Source organism: Lagenorhynchus albirostris, chromosome 10, assembly GCF_949774975.1.
Source record: "Lagenorhynchus albirostris chromosome 10, mLagAlb1.1, whole genome shotgun sequence".
In the NCBI taxonomy this organism is placed as follows: Eukaryota; Metazoa; Chordata; class Mammalia; order Artiodactyla; family Delphinidae; genus Lagenorhynchus; species Lagenorhynchus albirostris.
The window spans coordinates 85034715-85056453 of NC_083104.1; the positions used below are offsets into that span (position 1 = coordinate 85034715).

General features: G+C 42.5%; 1 protein-coding gene across 3 annotated transcripts in view; it reads left to right on the forward strand.

The window, feature by feature from the left end:
- The first annotated feature begins 3342 nt into the window (after nucleotides 1–3342).
- KIAA0319 (KIAA0319 ortholog) overlaps nucleotides 3343–21739 on the forward strand; it is a 50368-nt gene continuing 31971 nt past the window's right edge. For 2 of the 3 annotated variants that reach the window (XM_060164258.1, XM_060164260.1), the window contains exons 1-8: nucleotides 3343–3397; nucleotides 8925–9667; nucleotides 12610–12802; nucleotides 15401–15499; nucleotides 16926–17023; nucleotides 17907–17994; nucleotides 18957–19049; nucleotides 20338–20470. In XM_060164258.1, the coding sequence (XP_060020241.1) occupies nucleotides 3343–3397; nucleotides 8925–9667; nucleotides 12610–12802; nucleotides 15401–15499; nucleotides 16926–17023; nucleotides 17907–17994; nucleotides 18957–19049; nucleotides 20338–20470 (1502 nt within the window). The remainder of the gene's footprint in view (nucleotides 3398–8924; nucleotides 9668–12609; nucleotides 12803–15400; nucleotides 15500–16925; nucleotides 17024–17906; nucleotides 17995–18956; nucleotides 19050–20337; nucleotides 20471–21739) is intronic. The other variant, XM_060164259.1, reaches the window with a different exon arrangement.

The following is a 21739-nucleotide window of genomic DNA, read 5'->3' on the forward strand; positions in this document are numbered from 1 at the left end:
GGTATAACTCAGGGTCCTCCCCTGTGTGTGTCTGCATCTCTTAGCCAAGATGGATTCCAGCTCAGAGGGCTGTGGAAAGGTTGACATCCCCTGTTATGGGGTGGCGACCCCTCCCTTTTGGCCCCCCGAGGAGCCTTTCTGCACAGGTGTAGTCAGGAAGGTCTTCTTGACCTCCAGAATGAGGTATATGTGGTCTCTTTATCTCTTATCTGGGCAGGACTCAGCTCCTCTCTGCTCCAGCTATTATCTTTGTCTTGGAGTATCTGTCCACAGGTGACAAACTCCAGCTGCTCAGCCTGGGGCCCATCTATCTCCTGCCTCAAGCTGCATTTATGGGAAACGCCTGTCAAGGAACCCTCAGATACACCAATCGCAATCCTCCAGCTCAGCTTAGCTAGCTCACCTTACCCTAGAAAGTAGGACCTGCTTGCCTCGTAAGGAAATCCCCGACCTCCTAGCCAGTCATGCCCTGTTTCCACGTTGCCACTTCTAATGTTCTGCAAAACTTACTCTTGCCCACAATCCCTCAGGGAGAGTGGTCCACTGCTTATGACATCCTGTTCTCTCCCAATCCGTGGATTATTTTCCCTTGAATAAAGGACAGCCAACTCATTACTAAATTGTTTCTTTTGTCATCTGATACCCCTCACCTCCCCTAGATTACCACATCATTTCCCCCCAAATTTTGTGTATTCTAATAACATATATAGAGAAAAATACACAATATATTGGTAAAGAGGGAAAAAAATCACCCAAACTTCAATGTATGAACCTAAGTACTGTTCAGTGTGTGAACCCAAGACTGAGTTCCTTCCGGTCTTTCTCCAGTGATAATAGTTTTTCTGGTTGTAACCATAGCAAAATGTAAATTTGTGTCTCTGGTGGATCTTTGTCATTGTGTTTGAAAACAGGGTATCCAAAAAAAAAAAAAACTCTGGCTAACTTCTGCAATATAAGGAATTTATTTAAACAACATTAGTTTCTGGGGAACTGGGAAAACAAGGCTGGAAACTACACAGCCAGGAATGTGACAGACCTAGTCCAAGGAAGATGCTACGCTGTTGTCACTGGGCACAAACATCTCACCTGCAGGGCCAGCAGTGCTAATGCTGGGGTCTCAACACAAGCCTGGAATCACTTCTGCTGCTCCTCTGGAAATTAAATGTTACTGTATGACACTTCCACCACCACCCCACTGGGTGGAATCTTGCATTCCCTGTAACCTCAAGTCACCAGTTTCTGAGGGTGTCTGGTTGTTCCAGGACAGCACTTTGGGTTCAGAGGACGTCATGAAAGCAAGGATGTGGCATTTTCAACTACTATAATGGGAGGAGGACCCTGTCTGTTATGGAATTCTCCATGTCATTCTTAAATGACTAACTGGGAGGCCTCTGCTGGGGTGTCCCACTCTTTGTCATCCCTAGTTCACATGTAAATTTCTAAATGTACTGAGATGCTTCTGGAAAGGGGGCGGGAAGAGGGAAGGTGATGAGTCTTGTTCTCTCCTAAAAGAACAAGTGTAAGCTGTGTGGGTGGGGAGGGAACAAGGAAAGGGCGGGGAGAGAGTGGTGTGCACTGGGATTAAACTCTACCGTAACATACCAACTAGTAACTCACAGCAAGGCTCTGGCATGCTCTAGGAAGCCCTTATCTAGGTGTGCTTACTCCTGGAAGCCTTGTTACATATTTGAAATAACAAATACTTAGAGTCCAGACCTCCTTGTACTGGTTCTTCTTCAGCCTTGAGCAAATCAGTGAACTTTTTTGAGCGTCAATTTCATCATCTTCGTACTATCGAAAGCGTAGATTATTATATTGCCTGGGTTGCTGTGAAGATCACATTGAAGAAAGTGCCAGGTGAAAATAAAATGCTAATATTACTCTAGTTCATTGAATCTAAGACGCTAATGATTGGAAGAGCCATCATTATTTTAAACACCTTGAAGGAAGAAAGAAACCCTGTCAGTTATACCATAGCACATCACTTTCTTATCCTGTGAACTATTTCTACACATTGAAAGAGATTTTTGGGGGTTGCTTTGGCAGATTTTTATCCTGAGTCTTTCTTGTGCATATATAAAAAGGAAATGTAAGTGAATATACATTAAGGTATTTTTAAATTTCCTGACAATATTTGTCCATTTCTGCTGAATCACTTATCAAAGCATTTAGTGAGGTCTGTGTTTTTTCTGCACAATTTTGCCTCTCTGTCGTCATGAGCATTGGGGATGCAGCATTTCTGAAAAGAGTGCTTCACGTTGCCTTATTTCAAGCCTCTGACACCAGTTCTGCAGAGTCCACATGTGTGTACAAGCAATGGCATTATCTTCTGCCCAGTGTTTGGCCAACTTAAGACATCCCAATTTCAGAGATGGTAAAGCATGAAAATATTTATATGTTAGAATTGATGAAATATAGTAGTATGATTGACTCTATTTCATTCCCCAGGTTTGGCTTATAAAGGGAGAAAGCCTGAGAAACCCTTTGCCCCTCCTTAGGAACTGTACTTGCTATTTGAACAAACTTCAGTGGATGGTTTGCCTGAGATATGGTTGTCAGGGTGGGGAAAATTTCCCCCTTCTGCTCTTGGTCCTTTTGCCTGGTCAAATAATTAAAATGACATAAGGCAGATTAACAAGAGAAAACCAAATTTAATTGCTTACGTACAGGAAACCCACATAATGTGAGAGATTCCAGGTAAAATGAGAGTCAGTAAAATGAGGTATATATGTCATCCTGGACCAAGGAGAAGGGGGTAGGGGTCTGGGACTTCAAAGGGAAGGAAGGCAATTCACAGGAAGATGAAAAAGAGCACATGTTTGGTAAACAAATGTTTGCTGCATCATACAGAGACAAAAGAACACAGAGAGGAATTTTAACAAACAGACTTTGCTATGTTCCTCCCTGTCTACCACACCTAGTTCACATTATACTGTATTTATTTATGGTGAGAGGTCCCTTCCTGGAACAGGTCTTCTAACTAAATCCTTTTGGGCAGTTAGGGGGAAGGTCAAAGATTCTTCCTGAATCCTTTAGACCTTGACTGGTTCCAGCTTGAAATAATCCACATGCCAAAGTGGCACATCTTGGCGTGTCCTGCCCTGAACCCCACTATGGCCCTGGGATGTAAACAAGACAGGCTTCCCATTGCCATGAATAAATAATAGAAGTAACTTTGTATGTTTCTGCGTTTACCTGTTTCTTCCTTCCTGTCTCTTTTCTGTTTTTCCTTTGAAGTTCTTGAGGCCGAATCTGGCTCCTAAGAAACATCAAAGGAAGCCTGCCCCAAAGACCCCCCAGGGCCATCTCTGAAGCCTGCTTCCACCCACCGTGTGAGTCAAAATGGCTCCCCCCACAGGTGCGCTCTCTTCATTGCTGCTGCTGGTGACCCTTACAGGTAGGAAACCGTTACCCTGGAGACACCACCAGACATCACACTTGGACTTCCTATCTTTGGCTTAAGTAACTCAGATCAACCTGAGGAGGTGAAGATGCTGTGTGTTTGCTTTCCAATAGACTTATTTCACATATAAAAAGGCAGACCTCGGGCTTCCCTGGTGGCGCAGCGGTTGAGAGTCCGCCTGCCGATGCAGCGGACGCCGGTTCGTGCCCCAGTCCGGGAAGATCCCACGTGCCGCAGAGCGGCTGGGCCCGTGAGCCATGGCCGCTGAGCCTGCGCGTTCGAAGCCTGTGCTCCGCAACGGGAGAGGCCGCTACAGGGAGAGGCCCGCATACCGCTAAAAAAAAAAAAAAAAAAAAAAAAAAAAGGCAGACCTCATGCATAAGTGGTTTCTGGAAACAGGCATTTAAATTTTTTATCATGACTATTTTGGGGGAAATAAAATCACATTTCATATATACCAGGAAAACTTCATGTATTTATTTAAAAGAATTGCATAGTAGATCTTTTTTGGAAAGCAAATGACAGACTCTTTTTTTTTATCATATATCTTTATTTTCATATAGTCTGTTTGCTTCTTGTCGACACACCATGGCGTAAAATCATTGGTGAGCATCAATTCTGATGATTCATGCCCCAACTAGGCCAGCCAAGCCAGCTGAGCCCCTTTGAACTTACCAAAGATTGAGGATGGAGATATGGCCAGGGAAACTGGTTTTATATCCGGGGTTTGTCCAAGTATGGTAAAACCAGGCCGAGGCTTCCCTGAGAGTGACCCTGGTTAAAATGTGGTTTCCTGGGCCCCATCCAGACCTACTGAATCAGAACTTCTAGTGGGTGTGAGTCAGGAGTCTGAAGCATCTAAATTTTTATAAGCACAGTTTTAGATCATACAAGGGCCACTTCAGGAAATACTACCATCGGGAAAGCCCTATCGTTTCCTGAAGTTTACTCTCCCCGCGCCATCCGTCCGTCTTATTAAATTCACCACTGCTTAGTATGCAAGGCAAGATGTTCCTTTATTCCATACTCAGTGTACTCTTTACTCTGGAGAATGCTGTCGTTAATGTTTGAGCCCTCTTTTCTCTCTCTCTCTCTCAAATCCCCACTTTTTCACTGCTTTTCGTCCTTTTCTTATGAGGTGTTTTTCATTAATTCAAAGTTCCTGAGTTACTGAGCCCAAATAAATGTGATTTAGGGTTTGTCTGTCTTTTCTCTCTATCCTCTTTACCTTTGATAAGATGCTAACCGATGATTTTATTGATCTGTCAACAATCATGGAGTGCCCACTGTGTTCATGGATTGGGCTGCCAACTTGTAGAGGGGACAAACATGTGAGTGTTTCCGGTCTCTTCAAGAACGTTCTTGAGTGAGTCTAATAGATTCCAAAGTAATTATGGCAACTTGGCCCAAAGGGAGAATGGTTTAGTTGTTGCGAAACCCACCTTTTCAAACTTCTTTCTTTAGCGTTCAGATCTCTGCTTAAGGTATATATCTAAACAGCCCATTCAGGTGATTTTTTGCAGAACAAAATGATGATCTGTCCCAGAGGTATGGGGTTGGCCAAAAAGTTCCTTTGGGTTTTAAGTAAAAATAAAAGACACATTTTTCATTTTCACCAAGAACTTTATTGAACAACATATTCACCATTTTATTTTTTTGGATTCACCATTCTGTTCCACTATCTTTTGCCATTTTTCAGGCAACTTCATAATTCCGTCTCCCCAAAACTTTTTATTTTTTTGAGCAAAGAACTGTTCCAGGTACCTTTTACAGTCTTCCAGGGAATTCAAATTTTTTCTGTTAAGAGAATTTTGTAAAGAATGAAATAAATGGAAATCTGAAGTTGCAATGTCTGGTGAATATGGTGGATGAATCAGAACTTCCCAGGTAAGCTGTAACAGTTTTTTCCTGGTCATCCAAGAAACATGCGGTCTTGTGTTACCCTCATGGAAGAGCATGCGTTTTCTGTTGACTAATTCCAGACTCTTTCATGGAGTGCTGCTTTCAATTGGTCTGATTGGGAGCAGTACTTGTTGGAATTAATCGTTTGGTTTTCCGGAAGGAGCTCATAATAGAGGACTCCCTTCCAATCCCACCATATACACAACATCACCTACTTTGGATGAAGACCGGCCTTTGGTGGGGTTGGCGGTGATTCATTTCTCTTGCCCCATGATCTCTTCTGTCCCACATTATTGTACAGCATCCACTTCTCATCGTCCGTCACAATTTGTTTTAAAAATGGAACGTTTTCATTACGTTTCAGTAGAGAATCACGTGCAGAAATACGGTCAAGAAGGTTTCTTTCACTTAACTTCTGTGGAACCCAAACATCAAAGCAATGATCGTAACCAAGCTGGTACAAATGATTTTCAACACTTGATTTGGATATTTTGAGCATGTCGGCTATGTCCCGTGTGATATAACATGGATTGTTCTCAATTAATGTCTTAATTTGATTCCTATCAACTTCAACTGGTCTACTGGACCACGGAGCCTTGTTCAGTGAGAAATCTCCAGCACGAAACTTCGCAAACCACTTTTGACATGCTCGATCAGTCACAGCACCTTCTCCATACACTGCACCAATCTTTTTTTGTGTTTCAGTTGCATTTTTACCTTTCTTGAAATAATAAAGCATAATATGCCAAAAATGTTGCTTTTTCCTTCCATCTTCAGTATTAAAATGGCTACACAGAAATTCACCAATTTTGATAAGGTTTTTTAAAATGCACGCTGATATGACAGCTGTCACAACTGAATCTAACAAAATTGTTTCCAGTGAAGTTAAAGACAACTAAGTGCTACTACAGCCATCTTATGGCAAAAAACCAAACAAACTTTTTGGCCAACCCAATAAATGGCGATCTCCACCTTCAACCTGATGGAAAACTGCTTTAAGCTTTGTGTTGAAGGTTCCTGCCATGCTTCTTACCCACGTGTAACAATGTGCTTATTCCAGGATCACAGCCTTTTCCCTGTATAATGGTTTCTGTGACACAGTTTTATAAATTGGCTTTTAAGCTTCTGGTGGCCAGAGCCAGAAATGAAACATGATAGTTCTTATGAATCATATTGCCCAAAAGGAGAGGACCCAACAGTTGTTCAAGGGAAATAAAATATATCCTACCATTTGTGTTTGAAAGAAATTTCTAGTTTGAGTCTTCAGTTAAAGCCCCCTTCATTTAAAGGAATGTAGTGATATCTTTACAAATAAGGACACTATTTTTGAGGGTAGAACTGGAAGTTGGAGATTACCTGCCTATTTTATACGCTTCATCGTCTCTTGACCTTAATTAGAAATGCTATTTTGTTATGTTCAGCAGAATTATTTTTTTTTCCTCCTCTCCATATCTGAGACTAAGCTTTTCTTTAGAAAATAGAAGGCTAAAACTATTAAGGTGATTTTTTTACAAAGTAGATTTGGGGCTTCCCTGGTGGCGCAGTGGTTGAGAATCTGCCTGCTAATGCAGGGGACACGGGTCCGAGCCCTGGTCCGGGAAGATCCCACATGCCACGGAGCAACTAGGCCCGTGAGCCACAACTACTGAGCCTGCGCGTCTGGAGCCTGTGCTCCGCAACAAGAGAGGCCGCGATAGTGAGAGGCCCGCGCACCGCAATGAAGAGTGGCCCCTGCTTGCCACAACTAGAGAAAGCCCTCGCACAGAAATGAAGACCCAACACAGCAAGAATAAATTAATTAATTAATAAACTCCTACCCCCAATATCTTCTTAAAAAAAAAGTAGATTTGGTTTGAGAAAATGTCATTTCAATTGAATTAAAGTGGTTTGTTGCTAGCTTATTCATTGGGAAAGATGTATATTTATTATATCTAATTCTTATTGAATTGGACCAATTAGACTTTCCTGTAGAGCCAGTGTTAGTCATTGAATGATTCTGAAAAATTTATAACAATGATGATATGTATACAGGTAAAAAAAAATAAGATGATTCTTATACTGTATTTAACCATTTCTCTTACCTCCAGTTAGAAGTGATCTCTGACTGTCATTATGAAAAATGTAACAGTTTATTAAGAGAATGATCAGTGATGAGCCCTCACTAGAAAAGAAATCCTTTGCTGTTCTGAGTTCTGCAGCAGAACAGTGCTCATCAAACTATATGTGCCGAGGGACCAATTCGTTTTTATTTCCAATCTACCACCCACAGATTCTTTGGTAAAAAAATCAACACACAATTTCTACTGAAAGAAAAATGCACAGGGTAAAAGTTGTGGGTTTCAGTTTTATTCAGGGACCTTCCTGAAGACTATAGCCCAGGAAACAGTCTCTCGGTAGCGCTAAGGGAACTGTTCTGAAGAGACAGGAGGAGAAGCCCATATATATATGATTTGGGGCTAGAGAATTCGTGCAGTCAAACACAAGCTGTAACAGTTTTTTCCTGGTCATCCAAGAAACATGCGGTCTTGTGTTACCCTCATGGAAGATTATGCGTTTTCTGTTGACTAATTCCAGACTCTTTCATGGAGTGCTGCTTTCAATTGGTCTAATTGGGAGCAGTACTTGTTGGAATTAATCGTTTGGTTTTCCGGAAGGAGCTCATAATAGAGAACTTAGTAAACGATTAAGTAAACGATTACTGCTAGTCACAAGGAACAGATATCTCAGCTGATGATTTTAGTGCTTTTCTATGTAAGGGAAGATACAAGAATCTGGGCTCATTAAAATTCTTCCTAAGATATGCATCTAAGTATCTACGGGGCCTGTTTGTCCAAAGCACAGAGCGCCTTATCCTGTTTCTCATCCTGAATTCATTTCTGGGTGCACTGTCAGTGACTGCAGCGGGTAATGACTTTATCCTTGTAGAACTGGGTGGTGGGCAGCATTCTTTGTTTTACAAAATAAACGAAAAAGCAGGAAAGTGATTTTTGTCCTTGGAAGTCAGGGAATGACAAATTGCTGCAGAGCTTTCTAAAAGCCCCAGTTGCCCTTATTCTTCATGGACTGGTCACAGTGTTTGTGGCCTGCAGGTCACACTTACGTAGCACCGCTCTCCTGCCTGCTGTATTTGCCAACTGGCACCATTTGTAGTTCATGGTTTAGAATGTGCTTAAAGCTAGTTGTTATAGACCCGTATTTAGGACAAGTTTTTCTCTCCTTTGATATGTCATCAGAATTGATCTATCATCAGAATAACCTGAGATGTTTAAAAATTCAATTAACAGCATGACATTGTTCCTAAAGCAAACCTTTATAGCTGGGTTTTGGGTGAGGAGCAAAATATTGTAGTGTAAAAGCAAATACGCACGTAGAAAAGAACGCCTCTCTTCGCTGAGTGGAGTAACATCATATAAAGAGAGAGGATGGACGGTTAGATGGACAGGTGGGAGAATCTATGGATGGATGGATGGGGGTGAAAGGATGGGAGGACAGATGTACGGATGGGGCTGTTGATGGATGGGCTCTAAAGCCGTGGACTTTCTATAGGAGATGCTGGTGGTTTATTTGCTTGCCAGAAGTGATATGCCTCGCTTCCTTATTGGAGACCGCGTGTTTGTAGGTTGTGCCTGTGCGCAGTGCAGTGAGGGGAGGACGTATTCCAATGCCATCATTTCTCCTAACTTGGAAACTAGCAAAATCATGCCAGTGCCTCAAACCACGCCCGTGGCAGACTGCACATCTGCCTGCTGTGACCTGTACAGCTGTGACCTGGCCTGGTGGTTTGAGGGCCGCTGCTACCTGGTGAGCTGCCCTCACGAGGAGAACTGCGAGCCCAGGAAGATGGGCTCCATCAGGTCTTACCTGACCTTTGTGCTCAGGCCCGCCCAGAGGCCCGCACAGCTGCTGGACTCCGGGGAGCTGATGCTGAACAGGGGCTCCCCGTCAGGAATCTGGGGGGACTCACCTGAGGATATCAGAAAGGACTTGGCGTTCCTGGGCAAAGATCGGGGCCTGGAGGAGATGTCTGAGTACTCACATGGGGAGCTGGAGCAGAGCCTCTTCCGGCCCATTGGCAAGCAGGCGCCCCGAGGGAGCTCCGGGTACACGGATTGGGGCTTGCCGGCCCGTGGCAAGGGAGGTTCCAACTCCTCTGCCGGAGGCAGCCCAGCAACATCGGCGGAGAAGCAGCAGGAGGGCCCAGAGCACCGTGAGCTGAACGAGTCGGCGTGGACCCCGGCCCCGAAACCCTCCCCCGGGGGAAGGTTTTTGCTTCCCTTGGTCACTACTCCACCTTCCGGAAAGGAACTGGAGAAAGAGACTTTTCAGCTCCAGGAGCAATCCAGCAACAGCTCTGGAAAAGAGGTGGGTGTGGCTGGCGTGTGTAGGAGAGGGTGGGAGGGGCTGAGTTCACTTTCAGAGCCCGGCCCCCATTAGGACGCACGTCGCGCGAAGCTTCCTTTTGGGGGCACCTATTAAGGTATCGTCTAAAAAATGACTCTCAGAACCTTCCAAACAAAACATCGTCTTCCTCTGTTGTGCACTCATGACCAGACTGTTTAAAAGAGCAAATATTTCTTCTGCCTTCACAAGTCAGCCGCCTAATGATGATTTAGTGCTTCTCCTTAGAGATGCCTCTACCGGTATCTCAGATGAATGAGGTTTTATAGAAGTTTCTGGAGCCAGCCCATATACACAGCGAGTGTAGCCAGAGGCTTTGCAAATCTCTCGTGGTAGGCTTTGTAGGAGCAGAAAAAAATTTTCTCCTTTCCAAGTTTTTTGGTTGGGGTAATAATTAAATTGACGTAAGATAGATTAACAGGAGAAAAACAAATTTACTTTGGTAAATTTACTTTGGTAAATTTGGAGACCCCATAAAAATATGAGAGGTGACCAAAGCAGGAAGGCTTTGTATCTTTTAAACAAAGAAACAATCAGTCTGTGAAGAATTGACAAGCCAAAGAGGATTAGGCTTGGGGTAATAAATTGGTGGCAAAGTATCTGTTAAAGATAACTCTCTGAAGCATATTAACATTTTTAAGAGTTTGAGCAAAAATGCATTCAAATCAGTCAGCATCCAGCATAGCAGGTATAAAGGAGCTCCGAGGAGCGGTACAAAATGAAAAACTTTTTTAGGCAGGAGTGGAAACAAGGAATATAAGGCAAAAAAGTGGGTTGGTTATTACAAGGTTACTTTCTTTTAAGGGGTAGTAGGGGTTTATCAAGCAGATTACCTCAAAATTATTCCTGATTGACTGGTTTAAGATTCCATTTCTGGGAGAGCTGAAACTGTAATTAAGTCTTGGTTTGGGGGCCTAACATAAAGGACTCTATTTGGGGCCTGTTGCTTTAACACGAGGTTTGTTTCTACAGCCTTCTCAGCCCTAAATTTCCACTCTATGGTGATAAGGATACCTTCTATCCTCCTGGTACAGTGTTTTATTTTCCACGAAAGTACATATTTTCCCCATAGCCAATTAAATTTTTTTGAGCTGCATTAAGTTGTAGATAATCCTTGAAAAGAAGGGTACCTTTTGCATGGGAGATTTGTCTCTTGCTTTCAGGGGGGACAAAGGAGGGTCAGAGTGTTCTTCTTGCACTGGCTGTTTCTCAAGTACCTTTCATTCAGAATAATCAGCATGCCAAAGTGCTATATTTTAGAGTGACATTCTGACCCGCTACAGTTTCTTCAAGACCCAACAGGTTCTGAGGTTGCTTGAAACTCATCAGTGAAGAATCAGTTGGATAGGAGGAACAAGATACTAAGGAGAGAACATAAGCTGTACAGAACTTTCCATGAAAAGCACAGGTGAAAAGAATGGGAACCTTTGGGAGAGCAGACATACCCAAAACAGAGGGAAGGTTCAAGTGCTAACACCAGAAGGTCAGGGAGATAGAGAAGGAGGCTGCACTGTGGGGAGAGTAGTTGGGAGCTCAGAGACTGCTCATTTGGGAAATACCAGGACAAGGTGAGGATATAGTGAGTGTGTCGGTCAGGAGAAGCCAAATGCAGTTGGCAGTAAAGTGACAAAAGGACAGGTCATGGGAGAATTTAGTGTATTTCAAGATACAAGAGAGCAAATCAGAATGTAAAGGGACATAAACCAATTAAGATTTTTTTTTACAAAAAGGAAAATATTATTTAAGATATCAGTGCTTAGGTTAGAATAAGTGAGGAAAGCTGGATTGAATTGACTAGACATTATAATCTCAACCATTAAAACTTGCTAAACATTCTTTTAAGCTGTGAGATTATCAACTTTTTTCCTGCTTTGATGTATTTTTCGTTTCAAGGTTTTCATATTTTTCTGTCCTTGTACTTATCTTAAACATTCTGGAGACTTTCAATTAAAAAATAAAGTCTCAGGGCTTCCCTGGTGGCGCAGTGGTTGAGAGTCCGCCTGCCGATGCAGGGGACACGGGTTCGTGCCCCGGTCCGGGAAGATCCCACATGCCGCGGAGCGGCTGGGCCCGTGAGCCATGGCCGCTGAGCCTGCGCGTCCGGAGCCTGTGCTCCGCAACGGGAGAGGCCACAAGAGTGAGAGGCCCGCATAACGCAAAAAACAAAAATAAAAAAATAAAGTCTCAAAGATTAACGGTGTTCTTTTCCCCCATCCCTGAGTATTAACACATTTTACCTTCTTTTATGTGGCTAAGTGAACTGCAAAAAAGAGTAGCTGTGTTTTCAGTAAATACCAACGCCCCCCTCGAGTTAACATCTGAGTTACAGCTTTGCTTCCTGTGGATCGCACACTCAGCTGCCCCTTTGGGTCTCCTATCTTCTTCGCCTGAGTTTTACTTATCTGGCTCCATACAGGCACTGGCAGTTGGAGCTCAGAAGAGCATTTTATTATCATGGTGTGAGATTTTCCCCCCAGCGCATAATATTTAATTTAAAACTTTAAGTTGGATAACCCTATAACCATAATCTTAAATTATGAATTATATACAGTGGATGATATGAATAGAGATCATTTACTTTAGAAACCTGTTCATTGTTGAATTATCTGATTGTCTTCAATTATTGCTACTCTAAGTATTTTCTCTCTTTTGATCTTGAATGTTTTCTGTATGTGTATGTTTGCCTATAATAATTCTCCAGCCCAGAGTTGCCTTACATTTTTAGCAGGTAGCAGAGAATACTTAAAAGAGATGGTCTAGAGTTCCAGTGGTTTGCAATGTTAGACATGGTATTTCAAATGCTACTGAGTCTAATTTTTGAAAAAGTCAATGACATGGTGTTGTCTTGAAGAGTTCAACCTTTGTTTTTCCCCCATAACAACTTATGCTTGTAATTGATCTCCTAGGTCCTAATGCCTTCCCATAATCCTTCTCCAACCAGCCTGGAGTTCAGCCCAGCCACCATGGAGAAAAGCCCAGCTCTCACAGTCACCCCACGGAGCACAGAGCATAGCATTTCAACCCTTCCCGCTAGCACCCTCCCCACTGAGTCTGCCCCATCTCAGCGACCTGTATCTGCTCCTACTGCCCCCAGGACAGGTAATTTAAAAAATATAACTGGAAGAAATGTGCTGAAGACACGCTGTAGAAGATAGTAGTGACAACTTCGAAAGTTTACTCGTTCCCTCCGGGCACGTATTTGAGCATCTGTCGTGTGCCAGAAATGATGCTAGGCACTGGGAATAAAAAGATGAATAGATATTGTCTTTTCCCTCCTTGACTCTATAGTCTAGAGGATGAGGCTGACAGACAAATAGATGGTTTGATACAATACAGTAAGTGCTTTGAGAGGCTGCTATGGGAGCAGAAAAGGAGCAGCCCGGCTGACCGGCTCAGAGAGGCCACAGAAGCCTTTCCAGAGGTGGTAATGCTGGGATAGGTGAGCCAGCAAAAATGGAGTCAGCATGCTGTTCAGGTCGAGGGAGCGACATGTGTACTAACGATAACGATAATTACATTTACTGAGCACTTACCCAGGGCCAGGCACCACGCTCGGCATTTCCTGCCCATCCTCTCATTCACTGCCTGTGCCAGGGAACAGAGGGACAAGAGCTCAAGGGGCATTTTGGGAAGAGCTCTGAGGGGTTCAGTATGGCTGGCACTGATCATGTAAATGGAGTGGAAATGGCAAGGTCTGAGTCTAGAGTATTTTGAAGGATCCTGTGTTCTGTGCTAAGGAATTTGTGCTTTATTGGATGAGTAGACAGAATCCCTGAATGGTTTGAAGCAGGAAAGTGAAATGATCAGACTGATATCAAGAAAATAGTATGGGGTTGACCTGAGGCAAGAGGATCCATTAAAAAAACTGTAGTGAGTGGTTGCAGGGATGGAGGGAAGGAACCAGATTCAAGCAATATTAGAAGGGCAGAATCATTAGAACGTGGTAAGTGGTTGAAGGTCACGATGAAGGTAAAAGGACTCTACGATATATGAACACATGGAACTGAAAATTAGATGAGTGGTTGGGCTGAAGATAAAGGACTAGGTGTCTTCGGTGTAGAGGTGATAGTTGAAGGCCCTCCAGGGAGAGCCACAGGGTGGGCTGGGGAGAGGCCTGAGGGGTGGAACTTTGGAGCCATCATTGTATTAGGAGCTGGGACAGCAGAAGGAGCCTATAGAGCTGACTGAGTGGCTGTGACAGAGGGGTAGAGAAAGAGGAGAGCATGGACTGAGAGAAGGAGAGAGGAGAGGTTTCCACGTTGGAAGAAGTGATGAAGGGGCTGGGTGTTACAGGAGGATTGAAAAGCTCCCATTGGATTTAATACTAAAGAAGTTACTAGAGACTTTTGTATTGTTTCCTGAGCCTTTCTGTGGGTAATGTACTTTGAGGGTTACCCTCTCTTCTTTGGTTATTTACTTTGATCCTGAGTTTCAGTAGAGAGAAGGATAATGGTGGAAGAGCTGTACAGTATATGGAAAAGGAAACTGGCCTGGGAATTAGCATCCTTGAGTTCTAGTAGCACCTGTTGCATAGAGTAGTTAGAGGATGAAATGAATTGATAATCTTCAAGGCCTTGGAACAGAGCCTATCAGAGTTCAATCTCGTAGATAAGTGGCTGTTGACATAAATTCAGTTTAAATTAGTCAGATATTGGTGGATCTACTGCTAATGCTCCACATAGCCTCAAGCAACTATATTGCCTCTCCAGGGCTCAATTTCTTTATCTGTCAAATGATGGGTTTGGACCAATATCCCTTTTAGGTCCACAATGGCTGATTTTTCTTGAAAAGAGTCAGTGAAAGTGACAGGGAAGAAGAGCCAGAGATGGCAGCGAAGCCTCTGCAGCTGGTCTAGGAAGGCACTCGAGGGACTGAGTACAGACTGAGAGAAGTAGATTTAAACGAGCCACATCTCCATCTAACATCTCCAAGCAGCTAGGACCTCTAGAGAGCACTCGGCTTTTCTTTAAATCTTTGCTTTTCTCTATGTGATATCTTGACGATCTCAATTGTATTTTACAAAGGGAGACTAATGTCCAGTTGAGTCAAGCCAATTGAACGTATCAGTATAATCCTGGTTATGGAGCAAGGAAACAAGCCTTGTTCTGAATGCTGATTTAGTGACTAAGTGCTTCTGATGAGAGTGGATGTGCTTTTTGCTGCTTGAGTTAAAATAGCCTTTTTATATTGAGGTTGACAGGCTTTTCTCTTGGAAAGTTTCCAAGACCAAGACCATTGCAGTAATTCATGGGGTTACTATCAGAACTGAGTGGCGTGTGATTAATGCTACAGAAACACTTATGATTACACTCCATCTTTTTAAGACTAAAAATAGCACATACCAGGGGGTCAAGCAAAGCTGGGAGCAAGAGAGAAAATAGACCCAGTCCGCAGTACACTACCTGTTTTCACACAACTCTTGTCACCGACACCTTGCTCGGTCGATCTGAAGCGTTTTCTCCACAGTGCCTACTCACGTTGACAGTTTTAAATTTATGAAATCTACCCTGCAACATAATATAGGGCACAGTTCAGTTACCAGCCAGAGGGAAAAAAGTATCTTAGATAAAATCGCATGAAGAACTATTACAAAAATATGGGTTATCTTATGAATACTAAAAAGAAATCTATCATAGGGCAGTAATTTAACATCATTGAAGTGTATGATGAAATGTACTATTTCTAATTAACTTTTAGTGAAAGAACTCACGGTGTCTGCTGGTGATAACCTAATAATAACTTTGCCGGAAAATGCGGTTGAACTGAAGGCGTCTGTTGTGCCAGCGCCACCTGCAGGTGAGAGTTTGACTTTCCTCTGGGACCAGTAGGGGCCCATTAGCTGGTGTGTCCTTAAGGTGTCTTTACTGGTTATTTACAACTTTGATTCATTTTCACAACATAGTGAATGTCACTCTCGAGTGGATGACAAGGCTTTGATGATCATAAGCTTTAAAGTTTATTGAAATAGTTTTAAATGGAGTGAGAGGATAGGAATTAAATACAGAACATTTCCTTTAATTGGTCAGGATAAGAAGTCATACGTTTCTGATGATGCAAAGCAGAGTGATATCTTAGAACAGGAGAGGTTTCCATGTACCAGCTTTTGACTTGTAATAACCCACAGAGCCTGGGAAAGTTCCACTGTCAGGTGAGGGAGGTAGCACGTGCACAAAGGTTGTTTGCAGATATTGTAGTGGCAACACGCCTCTCAGGTTCTCAGGATCCTCACACCAGTTGTTCAAAAAATGTTTAAAATACTTTCTTCTGCTGATCCAGCACTCTGCTCTTCAGCAAACATTTGACCTATTCCTGTGACCTGTCAAATGCATTCTTTCTTAAAAGTATATTCATTTTTAAGGTGTTTGAATATTTCTCATTCAGGTTAGTTCCTTTATTCATTTTTCCCTATCACACATGGATCAAAATTTAAGCATAGATGTTAATATTTGGCATTTGTCATTTACTCCTTTCAGCTGAGGTAACTCGTGCTTTAACTATTGCTAGAATCACAAGGTGGAAGACAGCTTCATCTTAATATAAAGATATTTAATCTGTTCTTGGGCCTTATATAAACCCCTACGACAGATGGAATGAATTTAAATCTCCTTGCCTTTTATTAAAAGGAGAAAAGTACAGTGGATTATACTATGTTAAAATTTATATGTATAGTCAGGTGTAGTAGTCTGGAAGGAAAGTCATCAAATGCTAACAATGAAATTAGGGCAATTTTTAAAAACTCTCTATATTTTCTAAATTTTTATAAGTTGTATGTTCTTATAATAATAAAGAAATTTTACATTAAAAAGATATAGAGGGCTTCCCTGGTGGCTCAGTGGTTGGGAGTCCGCCCGCCGATGCGGGGGATGTGGGTTCGTGCCCCGGTCCGGGAGGATCCCACGTGCCGCAGAGCGGCTGGGCCCATGAGCCATGGCCGCTGAGCCTGCACGTCCGGAGCTTGTGCTCCGCGGCAGGGGAGGCCGCAGCAGCGAGAGGCCCGCGTACCGCAAAAAAATATATATATAGTTAAAAATATAAAAATAATAAAAAAATAAAAAGATATAGATACCTTACTGTTCCTTACCTGAATGATAGTTGAAAGTTGAGTGCAGTCTATCTAAATTAATTTCTGCTAGTAGATAGAAGACTGTCATTTTCCTCCCTCTGCCCAGATTACGGTGACTTCTAAGAGTTTATAACTACTCATATTTTTCTTTGCTCTCAGAAACAACCTACAACTATGAATGGAGTTTAATAAGCCACCCTGAATACTACCAAGGTGAAATAAAACAAAGACACACACAAACTCTTAATGTCTCTCAGGTAAGTAACTGGTAACCGGCAGTAACTGACAGCATACCTTAGAATTCAGGTAACACCTTCTTAGCTGTTGAATCTAGAAGTCTCTCTTACGATTAAGATTAAAAGAAGAATATAAATGAATCCAGTTTCAAGCATGTAGGTAGACAGGTAGATTTAAATAAAGGGGCTTGCGGGGTCTTTTCTTTATTTGACTTACTTGGCATATCAGCCCAGGGAGGAGAGGCTGGCCCAGGCTGCTACGGGTCTCTGTAGTGAGGTTAGAGCCTGTGTTCCAACTCTTGATCCCTTTCAGTGTTAGAGACACTCTGGTCATCTCTGATTCTTAGTCAGGCACATTTCTAGGATTGCCAAAAATTCCATTCCGGTTCACATATGGTTTGACTACCAAATATTGCTCCAAGATATAAGCCCTCACGAGAAGAAATGTTCCCTCTTCTTGGCCCATAGATGATTATGTTCTCTTCATTTCTGATACTGCACAGCTACTGATGCAACATGAGTTAGCATCACCCCCATGCCGCTGAGCGCTGTTTCTCGAAGTCTGGTACCCAGACCATTGACAGCTGACCCACCAGTGCTACTTGGTAAAAATGCAAGATTCCCATACACTCAAGTTTGAGAACTGCCGCCCTCGGTCGGTCCGTGTCACATATGCCTCTGTAAGCCCCGTGAACATCTGTAACTAAGCTGAAGGCCTTCCTGGGTGATCTTCAGTGTTGCAGAGTATAGGCTTCAGACATGTGGCAGTGTGTCCACAGGTCCCGAGCCCCTTCTCTATGTTGATTCCAGGAGAACGGCTTCTGGAATATTTAAGGATTTTCTAGGCAGTGGACCCGTCCTGTTGTTTGCATGTTTATCAGTATAACTTTTCTTCATCTTGCAGTTGTCAGTAGGACTTTATGCCTTCAAAGTAGCAGTTTCTAGTGAAAATGCCTTTGGAGAGGGATTTGTAAATGTCACCGTTAAGCCAGGTAAGCCTGTGTAAGAGGACAGCCTCCTGTTTATCTCAATTTTTGGTGCCTGAATAACACGGTAATATATTTTTTTAGTCTTACATTAGGCTCCATCGTAGAGAGAACATGCAAAGATTATACGGTTTTTTTCTTTCTTCTTTCTGTATAATTCTTAGTACTTGCTTGACACTGCTGCGTAAGGTTGCAAGGTTATTGCTTGCTGTTCTTAGGTGTGGCAATAGCCTCCTCCGTCTGACATTTGCTGTGTTCACCCTTCTACCTCCATTCCCCGTGACTCAGCTTGTCCTTAGGTGAAGGGAGCAACTCAGGGGTCAAGGGAAATGTATGCCATGGGCTTTCAAGCCCCCTGGTCCTTTCAGGCCACCACTAGTCCATAGGTCAGTGCACTGGTGTGAATTAGAAATAGTGGCCCTTTGTCTGGGTGGGCACAGCCCTGGCTCAGTGCATGGAGCATGGGCCTTGAGCCTCTGCCACCCACTCCTCTGGGCACAAGGGATGTGGGCCAGCTCAGTGCCAACCTCGCCTCCAGCCTCTTCCCCAGGGGCTGACAGCTCCCCATTTTGCACATTCTGCCTGGTTATTCTTAGAGCTAAACGTGGTTGGCGGGGGCGGGGCCGGGGGGGCGGGGCTTCAAAGAGTCAAGAGCCAGCTAATCGTAGGAGCTGGAACCCTACTCCATTGCTCCTCTCTTGCAGTTGCTGCTGGGGTTCTGTGACCAACCCCTTGCTTGTTATTACATGTGTTCATTGAGCCTGGGCTTTCATACAAAAATCTAAACCTGCAGACGTGCTCCTAAAGTGTATAGGGGGGTTCCAAAACATTACAAGTACTTTCCATAGTTGAGGCCTGCAGGATAAACACCTTCCGGACAGGATATTTATAACCAGTTTTTGAAAATCAGATGGTTTATTTGGGTGGTGACAACTTGGGCTCAGCCCGTGTCCTTTTTTCTGTCACAGCCGGAAGAGTCAACCTGCCTCCCGTGGCAGTTGTTTCTCCCGAGAGACAGGAGCTCACTCTGCCTCTGACGTCGGCCCTCATCGATGGCAGCCGTGGGTATCCAGCCATACTTCAGGGGGTTTTGCCCTCTGCACTATGAGACGTAATGGGAGGTCTCTATTGAGGCTGTGAGGACTTATGGGCTAACTCACCAATAGATGAGCATCTATCTGTATCTTCAAGTCCTTCAGCTCCTTTAGCACAACTTCTCTGTCTTAGGCTGAATTTCCCTTCAGTTATGTCTCACTTGTCTATGAAAAAATTCTTTAGGGTCTAGCTATTTGATCGGAATTAAAGCAATTATTAAAGAATCTCCTTTTGATGTAGTATATGTGATGAGCAGTCGGAAATCACTTTTTTAAAAAAATTATTATTTATCTATTTTTTTTGGCCGCGTTGGGTCTTTGTTGCTGCGCACAGGCTTTCTCTAGTTGCGGCGAGCGGGGGCTACTCTTTGTTGCAGTGCACAGGCTTCTCATTGTGGTGGCTTCTCTTGTTGTGGAGCCCGGGCTCCAGGCACGCAGCCTTCAGTAGTTGTGGCACGAGGGCTCAGTAGTTGTGGCTCACGGGCTTAGTTGCTCTGCGGCATGTGGGATCTTCCTGGACCATGTCGCCTGCACTGGCAGGTGGATTCTTAACCACTGCACCACCAGGAAAGTCCCTAAAGCCTGTTTTAAATGAAACTATTTACATGAGAAAATACATTACATTTTGATTCCTCTAATTCAGTGCGATTTAGTCACAGGAAACTGTTCAGGATTATTAATCTGTTGCATGAACTTTTCTTTCCTTAAATGAATTAGATGAAACTGGCTCCCTTCCAGGTCTAATCTTCTGTGATTCTACTTAGTACATGTTGTTTGCTGTCTTTTAAAGTAGAAATAGGAGGTTTTCATGTAGGATACTACCTTTATCTGGATTTACACTTAATGATTAGGGTAGTAAAAGGTGTTTTGTAATTATATAGAAGCATCTCAATTCTTTATGAATCTGTCAGTTCAGATACCTATTTGAATTATCAGTAAGATATCGTGGGCTGTAGTTGAAGTGAGTTAAAAAAAAAAAAGCAGCAGTGCCTGTCACTTTGCTTTTTAAATTCACAACTGAGTCGAAACACCCTCACTCAAATCTGGTGGAAACCCAGAAGAAAAATCATGATGATAATTTAGAAAGAAGAAGTAATCCTCCTTCTAACACATAATATATGACCATTTGAAATCTGTGCAATTATATAATTTCATATAAAATCAAATGTAAACCCCAATAATGTAAATTACAAAATTTATGTTTTAATATTCTTGTGTTTAATTCTAGTTTTCATTTATTTGTCAATCTTTCTAGACAGTACAGATGATACTAAAATAGTGAGTTATCACTGGGAAGAAGTTAATGGGCCCTTCCAAGAGGAGAAGACCTCAGCTGATACCCCCGTCTTACATCTGTCTAACCTTGTTCCTGGAAACTATACTTTCAGGCAAGTGGGTTCGCTTTCCAGCACGGATAATTCGACTAGTTCTGATAGATGCCGATAGGACATTGTGCTTCTTTTCATTTTGATCAGGAGGCGGCAGATTTGGTTTCCTCTGGGGTTTTGGTTGTCAGCCACTTTACACTCTGATACCATCATCAATAATATAAATTACAAGTGTGTATTTATTGGAAACCTTTGGATTTGGTTGTCAGGAATAGTATGGGATGGCATCTATTTTGCTGTGTTGAGATACGTGAAAGAAAGTTTCTCTCTTCAGAGTGAAAGTGAGGCAGATTTATAGGATTTACCTGTTTCTTTATCTTTTTACAACTTTTAAAGATATAACTGAAATGTAATAAACTGAACATATTTAAGGTATAAAATTTGATGAGTTTTGACATTTGCATACACCTGTCAGACCATTGTCACATTCAAGATAATAAACATTTCCATCATCCCCAAAAGTTTTCTCATGCCCCTTTGCAATCCAAACCTCTCTCTATTCCTGTCCTTGGGCAACCACTGACCTGCTTTCCCCCACTTTAAGTTATCTTGCACTTCCTAGAATTTCACATAAATGGAATTGTACAGTAGGTGCTCCTTTTTGCCTGGCTTCTTTCACTCAGCAAATGATTTTTGAGATTCATTCATGGTGTTGTCTCTATTGATAGTGTGTTCCTTTTTGTTGCTGAGTACTATTCCAATGTATGGATATACCACAATTTATCCTTTCATCTAATATGGACATTGGGTTGTTTACAACTTTGAACTATTACAAATAAAGCTGCCATGAACATTTGTGTACAAGTCTGTGTGGACATGTATTTTCATTTCTGTGGAGTAAATACCCAAGAGTGGAAAGGCTAGGTTCTACGGTGAGCTTATGTTTAACATTGTAAGAAATTGCCAAACTCTTCTCCAAAGTGGGTGTATTATTTTATATTCCCAGCTGTAGTGGATGAGAGTTCCAGAATCCACATCCTCACCAACACTTGGTGTAATCAGTCTTTTTAATTGTATCTAATTTGATGGGTGGTTGTATCTCATTACGGTTTTAACTTGCATTTTCCTGTTGACTAATGCTATTAAGCATATTTTAGGTGTTTACTGACCATTCATATAACTTCTTTTGTGAAGTCTCCATTCAGATCTTTTTCCTGTTTTAAAAATTACATCTTACTTAGTTGTAAGATTTTTATACATTCTGAAACAAGTTCTTTGTTTTATATATGTGTTGTGGATATTTCCCAGTATATGACATTTTGTTCTCTT